The sequence below is a fragment of the Miscanthus floridulus genome, chromosome 1 (assembly GCF_019320115.1).
Source record: "Miscanthus floridulus cultivar M001 chromosome 1, ASM1932011v1, whole genome shotgun sequence".
NCBI classification, from domain to species: Eukaryota; Viridiplantae; Streptophyta; class Magnoliopsida; order Poales; family Poaceae; genus Miscanthus; species Miscanthus floridulus.
In genome coordinates this window covers 78333290-78343571 of record NC_089580.1, presented here as the reverse complement: position 1 = coordinate 78343571, position 10282 = coordinate 78333290, and the positions used below count along the sequence as shown (strand labels likewise).

The following is a 10282-nucleotide window of genomic DNA, read 5'->3' as shown; positions in this document are numbered from 1 at the left end:
CTTCTTGTATTTCTTCAGGCATCGGGGCAGCACGATAGGCCTAATCACCACACTAGTTTACAGCCCCAGCACGACAGCAAGAGGGCCGGGCCGTGCCGTGCTTAGATCAGTCCTTAGTGAGGCAGGCCTCCTACCTCTTATTATGTGTAGCCGTTTGGACAGGTATATCGCTACTCTTTTTTATAGATATCATGGGAAACCACTCCCGGCCCGGTCTCTCTCACAAACGCTGTCCAGCATGCAGTCTCTCAGGCAGGTGACTGATGGATTTACAAATTATCAGGCAACTGCGTTCGAGGATTTCTCTAGAACAAAACGAGGTACATCTAGTTTGGAAGCCGTGAGCTTGTTCTCAGTTCTCACTACATATATAATGATAATATAGAGCTCTACAACCGAGTAAAATATAAGAGAATGCTTGGAAGACAGGAATTTTTCGCGAAGAAACAACTCAATTCCAGCAGAAATCGGGAAAAGGAAATTCTCGCGTTCGAAACGACCCCTAAATTCTTCATCAAACAATGCCACGCATAATGGGTGCATCACTGACGAGCTAATTGAAGAGGGGATCCCATTCATGATGGTCCTCTGCCTTCTGCCCTTCTGCCAACAACGGGTACTTCCAGCTATACCTCTCCAGCTTCTCCTCCTCCGCTCGACCCTCCACGATGCCCCTCCTCAGCTTCGTCACCTTGTTGATGACAGCGGCCACCGCGATGTCAAACGCATCCTTCACCGTCGTCTCAAGCCTCGACGTCGCGTCGCCGTAGGTCACTGACGGGATGAGGCCGACGACGGCGTCCCTCATTGCCCGGACCGTTGCCGGCGGTATTTTCCGGAGCCTCTCCTCCACGCTCTCGTTCTTCTTGCGCACGTCATCCTCGGGGATGTACACCGAGTAGTCGGTGTGGGTCTTGGGCAGGTGCCAGGTGTACTGCACGTACGCCGAGTCCGGGTGGAAGAACACCGGGATGCACCCGGCTAGCATGGCGTCGAAGGCGTGACGGCGCGTGTCGGTGGCTCCTCGCGGCAGGAGGCAGAACGTCGAGCTCTGGAAGAGCTTCATGACGCTGGCCGGGGATTCGCACTTGTTGTCCGGACCCGTGGTGCTGCACTCCATGAGCGAGCAGGAGTCCGACGCCTTGCACTGGTCGACGAGGTGGCCCTCGATGGACTTGGCGTCGCCGGGGCGCGGCACGCCGGCGAAGGAGAAGAGGTACGAGCGGTTCAGCGCGCGCACCCGGTCCTGCCAGAAGAAGAGGTCCTCATCGCTCGCCGGGTGGAACGAGGTCGGGTAGGGAATGGCGACGTCGTTGAGGTGCCACGGGCTGGCCTCCACCACGAGCGCGGTCATGTTCTTGGCGGCGGGGAGATTCAGCAGCCTGCTCCCCCACTCAGCATGGGCATCATCCTTCCGCCGGAAGTCCCACGTGGTGCGGCCGGCCACGAAGAAGTGGTCGCGGCCGCCCATGGCGCGCCACTCGGGGCTCTTGGTGAGCAGGCTCGCCAGGTCCAGCGCCAGCTCGTCCCTCGCGGAGACGTTGTTACCCCAGAGGTGCCGCGCGACGTCGAGGCCGGCGTAGAACGGGACGAAGACGGCGGCCGCGAGGGAAGGGTCGTCGGTGAGGCACTCGTACCGTTTGATCCGCTCGTGGAAGACGATGTCCAGCGCGTGCTCGTCGGTGTCGTACCAGCCGTTGCCGTTGCCCTGGAACGCGCCCTTGCCGGCGCGGAGCAGCGGGCCAAAGCCGCTGTTGGTGGTGTACCTGCACATGTCCGTCCACGGCGACAGCTTGTCGCAGTTCTGGACCATGTCCTTGTTGAAGCGGGCCGGCAGCTCGTGCACGTAGATGTACTGACCGCCGCAGAGGTCGTCCTTATCGTCGGCCGCGGCCAGCGCGCGGGCGAAGGGGTGGCCGCCGCGCTGCTTGGTATGAGCATGAGCCCCCGAGGGCGAGCCCTGCTTCGACGATGTTTTGCCTCCATTGGCAGACTCGTCAGACCGTGACGCCGAAGGCTTCGACGACGCGTCGTCGCCGGCGTCCACCGGAGCCGAGGTGGAGCGTTGGGACTCCGACGGCTCCCCGCCGCGAGCGATCGGAACGATCTTCCGATCCCGATGCACGGACGGCGGCAGACCGTGTTGCACGGCCTCGATGCGCACCACGCCGGCACTATCGCCACGGCCTAGGCCGGCGTCGTAGCAGTGGCGCGCGAGGATGGATACGGTGGCGGCGAGCGCGAAGAGGAAGCAGAGCCGGGAACACCGGACCCGCCCCTTGTCGTACTTGTCCATCTTGTCCTCCGCCTCCTCCGTCGCCAGCAGCCGCCTGCCGTCGTCCGCCGGCGACGACGACGACAGCGGCAACTCGCTCGCGTTGTGCCGCTTCATGCCGCACGGCAGACGTGCGCCCCGGGACAAGGACGAGCGAGCGAGCTAGGTGGCACGGCGGGGGAGCCGATTGCGGGCAGGGTGGAGCTGCGGGGGCTGACTCGCGTCGCGTCGCGTGGGATCCGAGGTGCCGGTGTTTGAGGCGCGCGCGGGGCGAGGGCATGAAAAGCCGAGCGCCTGCGTCGGGCGAATCAAATCGCTGCCAGTGGCTGTCACTGACACGGAAACTGCGGGGATCTCTAGTGAATCACTCTACAGTAATCTCCGACTGGACTATCTAAATCGAGGCTAATTAAGCTGCGTAACAGCAGGCCTGCCTTGTTGCCTGGGGATGCAAGCCGGAGCGCTTGCCATTCACGTGCGAGTGAGTAGAGTAATCCGAAGTCAGCTCACCAGCTGCCATGTCAACGAGATGCATCCCGGTAGTATGTGGATCGGAGATGGAGAGTTAATGGCGTGCGCGGTTAGTGTTGACTAGCATGGCTGCTTTAGGCTCATCAGCTCAGCTCATTGGCTTATCCATGTATTTTGTCATCTATTTATAGTACCGCCTGTGCATTTTCTTTTCTCCGATTCCTATTAGATGCTTCCACGGCAATCAGGTAGGATTTTTGTTTAGTTCCACTTGAGCGTCGGTAGAGTTTTATCCCTTTTTCATGGCCTGTCAGATAAGCATTTCTCTTGACATGACAATGGGTTTATTAAGAAGAGAAGAAAATTTGAGTATAAGGAAACTCTCTTGGCTCAGTTTCCAATGAGTCATGGGATTAAATATTTATGAAATAATTGAATAAAATTATGCATTAAGAGTGCTGATTTCATCCATGTTTCACTATATTTATCTGACGTGTCATCTTTCGAAAATGACACTTCAAAACTATCAATGGAACTTAATCCAACTCGCGTGTGAGTGATATCTCACGGCTCAGAGAACGTGTATGTTTGAGGTTTCTAAAATTATTAGGTCCCTAGTATTTGTCACAGGAGAAGTAGGTCTAGGATTTGGAGAAGAGAGATGGTTAAGGCATAAATGCAAATGACTAATAAGGGAAGGTGCATTATCTTCAGGGCTTGTTTAGATACACTCATATCCATCTTAACCGACATGTGTTAGTGTGGATTGGGGGCGAAAATTAAACCAAGTTTCACTCTAATTTACTCCAACTCATATGGATTGAGATGGATAAAAGTCCATCCAAACAAAGTCTCAATGGCATAGCTATAGGATTTATCAATGGCATAAGACTCGTGAAGTACTCTTCTCATAGAACAATGAATATTGTTAAATCTTAGATCATTATGTGTCTTCTACGAGCATAACAAAAATGAGAAGACCAAATCTGTAGTGGCCTATTATGGCCCAATGGCCCATGCTACAAAATAAAAGCAATATGAGAATGAAACCCATGGCCCATGGCCAAATGAGTGAAAGTCTTTCACCTTTCAACAAAGAAAGGCAAGTCCGAGGAGTCTCAAGGAGCGTTAGATTCTTAATTAAATTAATTTGTCTGCTCAAACACCCGCATGATTTGAAAGTTGTGGACTTTTTGTGCCGCATCTATTTGTAGTCGTGGTTCACATTACTAATCGCAGTTGAAAATCGATTTCTAACCACAATTAGTGTTACGGACGACCCTTAGAAATGCCTCTATTTACAAGGATGGTTTTGTAATACTAACCACCTCTAAAATTAGTACGTATTGGTTATATCTACCAGCCTTGAGAATAGAGACATTTTTAGAGGTGATCAGTAACACCAATTACTCCTGGAAATTGATTTCTAAGGGTTGCTTTTTACTAGCTTCTGTCAGCTAGAAGCCAAAGATGAAACAAACAACCTAGCTATTGAGCTGGTTTTTGAAAAGCTAAAAAAACTGACTTTTGAGGAAATATATTAAAAGTTAAAAAGCAAGCTGATAGGAGCTTTTCTGACTTAAAAATTTATTACAAAAATCATTAGCAAAGAGATAATAATGGTAAGCCAAAAATCAAAATGCCAGCTTTTAATCTAAAAACCTAAAAGTTAAAGCTCAAGAAAGAGTTTGCTCTAGCTATCCTAAGGGCAATATCAAACAGATCAATGGTTAGACTCTCTTGTGTAGTTCTCTTGATTTTCTTTGTTTTGTGATCTTGTAACTTGAGCTCCTTACTTTCTGTTTTAATAAAAAAATTAGTAGGAGGTAACCTCGCCTGTTTTCATAAAAAAACAAATAGGCTATAAGTGTGGACATGACTTCTTTGCAATGGGCTTGCCCTAAGAAGTTTGAGAAGACACGTAAAGATGGCTTCACCCCTATAGTATGAAAAATGGCTTTTCGGCCCCTTGTGACCTTTTCACGCGAAACAGTTTCTTAAGTTAGTGATTGGTTGGGCTTCATCTAAAGAGCCAAAGAAGTCACAACTGAATCCATTCAAGAATCCGTACCAAATAAGGTCTAAACGTGTAATCCATCTTTGAATCCATTTCTGAAGACCCTTTCTTTTTATACAACTGTCTATGAGATAGAGAGAGAGAGTGAGATACACCTCTAAAAATCATCTTCCATGTGCCTCTCTTCCTTCCATCAGTGACAGTGAGATGTCTGTCCCTTCTCCTTGACTGGTGAATCGTGAGATGTCGCTATCCCGCTTCCAGCTTCTCCTCCTTTGTCCCGGTTGTTCCTATTCCTCCGGCCGTAGTTCTCACCAAAGCTCATTGACATCCCCATCTCCATCTCCTGTTCTCGCTGTTCGCCTGACGATTTCTGCGGCTAATAAGTCGGCTGAAGCTGATTTGTTGTGAGATAAAAACAATGTACCATGACTGATAAGTTCAAACGAACAGGGTCACCCCATCTCCTATTCTCTTCGTGTTCCTGTATGCCGCCCACCAGCATTAAACTAAATAGACCCTGTATAGGTTGCCTTATAAGGAAAAGGACAGGAGCTTGTTACTCAATCCGTGACCCTAAACACACCTTGAAGAGAATCTACTCCCTCCATTCCAAATTATAAATTATTTTGACTTTTTTTTTTATTGTTCATCCATTTTGCTATGTATCAGATATACCAGAAAGTCAAAGCGTTTTATAATTTGGAACGGAGTGATATATGAAATTTGAACGATTTCATTCAACAGATATGCATCAGTTGCCTCCACAGGTGTTCACCGGCAGTAGGAACCTGTTTGGCTCTCCTCTGTTTCCGCCATTCTCTCTAAGACGCCATCCACGGCGAGGTCGAACGCATCCTTCACCGTCTCCAGCTTGTATCTCGGGTCAGCGTAGAGCAGCCTTGGCACGAGCTTGATGACCTCCTCCCGCATCTTCTCTATTGCTGCCGGCGGTATCTTCCTCAGCTCCGCCTCGACGCTCACATTCCCCGAGCGCACGTCCTCTGCCGATATGAACACCGAGTACGTGGCGTGGTCCCTCGGCAGGTGCCACCTGTACTGGAGATACGCCGACCGCGGCTGGAAGAACACCGGGATGCAGCCGGCGACCATGGCGTCGAACGTGGAGCGCCGCGACGCCGAGTCCCCCGGCGGCTGGAGGCAGAAGGTGGAGCTCGGGAACAGCACCATGATGTCGCCCGGGTAGTGGCACTGGGCGCTCCCGAAGGCGCACCCCAGCTGCCGGCACGCGGGCGACGCGCCGCACTGCGCCATCACCTGCGACCGGATGGACCGCGGGTCGCTCGGCCGCGTTGCGCCCACGAAGGACATGAACCACCAGCGGTCGGAGCTCCGGATCCTCTGCTGCCAGCGCAGTACGTCGGAGTCCGTGCGTGGGTGGAAGTAGGTAGGGTAAGGCACGGCCAGGTCGTTGCCCCAGCCCATGGTGGCCGTCTCCACGACGAGGAAGGTCATGTTCTTGACGGTCGGGAGCAGGAAAAGACTCGTGCCCCAGGTGGAGTTGTGGTCGTCGCGGCGGAAGTCCCACCCCGTCCGCCCCGCCACGAGGAAGTGGTCGCGGCCCCCCGCCCTGCGCCACTCGGGCCGCCGCACGAGCCAGCGCACCAGGTCGAGCGAGGCGGCGTCCCTGGCCGCGGTGTCGTATCCCCAGATGTGCCGAGCAAACTCGAAGCCGGCGTAGAACGGGACGAACACGGCGGCCGCCGCGGAGGAGTCGTTGGTGAGGCACCCGTACTTCCGCATCCGCCCGTGGAAGATGGCGTCCAGCGCGAACTGGTGCGTGGCGTACCACCCGGTTGCGCCCGTGAGCGCGCCGCCGGAGAGAGGCCTCCCCAGGCCGGCGTTGCGCACGTCCTCGCACATGCCCTGCCACCGGTCGTTGGCCGCCGCGCAGCCGCGGACAATGTCAGCGTTGAACCGCGGCCGGAGGTCGTGGACGTAGACGTACCGGCCGCGGCAGGGATCACCGCAGGCGCCGCTGGCATTCGTCATGTCGTCCGCCGGGACGAACGACGCGACGCGCCCCGTGAACGCGACGGGCACGCTTATGAGGGCGAGCAGGCGCAGGTAGAGTGTCAAGGCCCACAACGCTGCGGCCGTGACGAGGAGGAAGCAAGGCCGGGAAACGGCGCTGGGTTTGACCATTTGCTGATGCTAATGCGGGTTGGCTGCGGCGGCGGTTCGTGCACGGGCACGGCTCGTCGGAGTGGCTTGTGCCTGGCGATGCCGAATGAACTCGAAGGCATGATAACCCATGCGTTTTTGCGTTGGGCTCAGCGCGCGAGTTGCCGCTCCAGGTGGCCGTGTAAAGAATTTAAAAAAAAAATCAAGCTCAGTTTGTTAAAGGAGAAACAAATAAAGAAATAAAAATAGAAATGGAAAAACAAGAAAGGTGTTATGGATATTTTATACATTTTGCCTACCAGTAGAAGTTGTTTTATCAAATGTTCTTCTATAAGAGCTGTTTGGAGCCAAAGAAAATTGCTCCACTAGAGGAGCTTGAGGGGAGCCAGAGTAGTTTTAACTAAAGTCAGAGCTCTACCAACACACCCGTATTTGAGTGGAGATTACTTAAACATATGACTTGTTGCACGCTGATGAAGGTGAACAATGTTGGCAAGGATAGCTAGACATAGGGTGTGTTTGGTTGACGGCCATAACACGCCACGGCTGGCCACAACTCAACTTGTCTAAAGTTTTCCGGTGTTTACTTTACCGCCAGATTTGTGGCGTGCTGTAGATGGCTAGCTAGGCATGCTGCATTTTTTTTTTTTTTTGGCCAAAGATAGCCAAAAGCCCTAAAAAAAGATAGCCAAAAGTACTATGTCATTTTTGTTGGACAAATATTTGGCGGAGCCAAAGCTTGAGTGTAGCATGTTCTCATTATAAACCATCAGTTTGGATACGAGGCGAACTAAAAGTCCATGGGCCTTTCCAGCCCATTCCCCTTCCACAGTTCCACTTGATAATTAACTTGACCATAAATACATTCCCGAGTCCGTCTGTCTGCCGCAGTAGTCTCGCCCGCGCTGATCGATCATAAAATGTCAACCACGCAGTAAGTCATTTTAACTTTTCTGTGTAAGTTATTTTTATTATGTATTTAGACATAGCATACTAGATGTAAAGCAAAAGCTATATGCTTAAAAAAACAAAATAATTTATAATTTGGAATGGAGAACTACCAAATCCGGGATTTTTTTTATAGTAAGAAACCATCAGGAAAGACCAAAACCCGACAGGAATCACATTCCCGATGAGACCGTCAGGAACTAGTTGACAAGACTAGCTCGTTAGGAATGATGGACTTGCGCACCATTGTTATACATTGAAAGAGTTTAAAGTCATGACCACACCAACCACGTTTTTGGTATAGCCATCACCGTGTATCAGGGGGAAGCGGTCTGAGAGAGGCCATCCCAAAGACCCACTTGCGCGGGCGGGGAAGGTACGGAGGCTATCCACAGAATTGCCCGATCAGGAGCTTGACCCTTGTGATTGGCTCCAACGAGGATTAGAAAGAAACATAAGCTTCTCGATACCTCGGTAAAAATACCAGAGTCGTCGATGGGAGTTTACATCTCTATCTCATTTAAACTTCCGCGTTTAATTTGTGTACCTAGTTGGTGTGCTTATATTTCTAGTTTAGCTTGCTAGGTTAGTTGATAGGATTTGAATCTAAGTTATAAACTCTTTTTTTGCTGTAGAGATAGCAACACAACTAGCAAAACCTTAGTTGCACATCTAGATAGCTTGTTTTATTGCATAAGTTTAAAAAAAAATCAATGCGCCAAACTTTATTCATTCAAGATTGTTACATCATTGATCACGGGATCTAAAATAAAGTTAGGAGGCTTATCGATCAAGTACAATTCTACCTATGTTGCAGAGCTCTTCTTGCTAAAGTGTGGACCACCTGATCCGCCTCTCTACTGCTAATATATAGGAGAGACATGAGAGAAGATGACGGAAGCACCACACTTTAAATCCGGTCACAATCATGAGACTGAGGCCCCGTTCGGCTTATTTCATATTCGGCTTGTTTTTTTAGTCGGAACAATATTTTTCTCTAACAACAATTTAGCCAGAATAGTATTTTTCAGCCAGTTTCAGCCAAGATTCAGCAAGCCAAACGGGCCTGAGAGGGAATGATAGAAGTATAAAATTATACGGTTAGGGATAGAGATAAAATTCAAGATATAATAGGTTTAGGAATTGACTTGGAATCCTGCTCAATCCTGTACCAAGTCTTACAAGGACAATCAGACATTACATAATCAATCTATTCGTTTGTTGGTTTCAGCCAGGGCTTATCAGCCAGCCAACAGTATTTTCCTCTCACAATAAACCAGCACCAGCCGAACTTATTAACCCAGAAATCAACCAGCGAATAGACCGAATAACAGCCTAAGGATAAGTCATTGCAACAAATCGTTCAGGGACTGCCCTTACTGCTGTTTTATATGTCATTCAATATAATTATTCGTTATGTGCTTTGGGTTTCAGTGTGCTTAGAACTCGTTTTTAACTCTGTCTCTTTAAAAAAATATATGATTTTTTTAACTTTTTTGGTTTTATAGGTACGTGACTTTGACCATTTTTTTTCTACAAACACACGATTATATTATAATCTCTATCTCTATCTATAATATATTATATTATATATATATACATATATCTACACCTAAAAATGCTCTAAAGTAATTATATACCTGGTGATAAAAAACATATACTATCCGGTCACAAAGACAACAAATAAAACTGTACCAAATACGTATACTATCCGACTAAATACGTACACTATCCGGCCACCCTTCCTTCACAGTCCGCACCACAAATCCAAAGTCATACCAAATACGTATACTATCCGGCCAAATATGTACACTATCCGGCCGCGCCGAGTCTGAGATCCAAAATCGCGCCCACTTCTACAGAGTCCGCATTGGAGCCAATTATGCACAGTTCGCGACTTCGCATCTGAAACGGTCAGCACTCAACAGCCTCCTCGGGACGATCGGCAGCCTCACATTATTTATAATTCGAAATACACATACAGGCTGGGCTCATCAGTTTAATAATTATTCAAAAGACACGTAGGGGTGTACAGGATCATGACAACATCCGACGCCCCTTGTCCCAGTGTCCTGTTCGTTTGGCTGTGGTTTGTCATAAATGATCGTAAATTTTTAGCTGGAACAGTATTTTTCTCTCATACAAATCAGCCATCAGTACTTCTTCACGAACCAGCAACGATACGAACCAGCCAACCGAACATGCTACTAATTGCTAGAGAAAATTGCTTTTTTTACTTGTTCATACTATTTTTTAAAATAAATACAACATATCGTTCGTACTTAAATAACCATATCATTGTTATGTTTCCGTGCAACGCACGAGTATTTATCTAGTATATATAAATACAAATACAACTAACGTCAGATTAGACTAATCGTCCCGCTCCTAAACTAATCCCGCCCCTATACTAATCTAACGCTCTG

At 49.3% G+C, this 10282-nt stretch overlaps 2 protein-coding genes across 2 annotated transcripts; both read right to left on the bottom strand.

Annotated features, from left to right (window-relative positions):
* Positions 1-553: 553 nt before the first annotated feature.
* On the bottom strand, positions 554-2392 carry LOC136487718 (xyloglucan galactosyltransferase KATAMARI1 homolog). Its single transcript, XM_066484823.1, has one exon. The coding sequence runs from the start codon at positions 2390-2392 to the stop codon at positions 554-556; it is 1839 nt and encodes a 612-aa protein (XP_066340920.1).
* A 3145-nt stretch (positions 2393-5537) lies between these two features.
* On the bottom strand, positions 5538-6929 carry LOC136459141 (xyloglucan galactosyltransferase KATAMARI1 homolog). The gene has a single exon (XM_066459042.1). The coding sequence runs from the start codon at positions 6927-6929 to the stop codon at positions 5538-5540; it is 1392 nt and encodes a 463-aa protein (XP_066315139.1).
* Between the last annotated feature and the right edge of the window lie 3353 nt (positions 6930-10282).

Bases quoted from the DNA above. Each gene is read 5' to 3' on its own strand.
- LOC136459141 (XM_066459042.1), bottom strand. From the start codon at position 6,929: ATGGTCAAACCCAGCGCCGTTTCCCGGCCTTGCTTCCTCCTCGTCACG.
- LOC136487718 (XM_066484823.1), bottom strand. From the start codon at position 2,392: ATGAAGCGGCACAACGCGAGCGAGTTGCCGCTGTCGTCGTCGTCGCCG.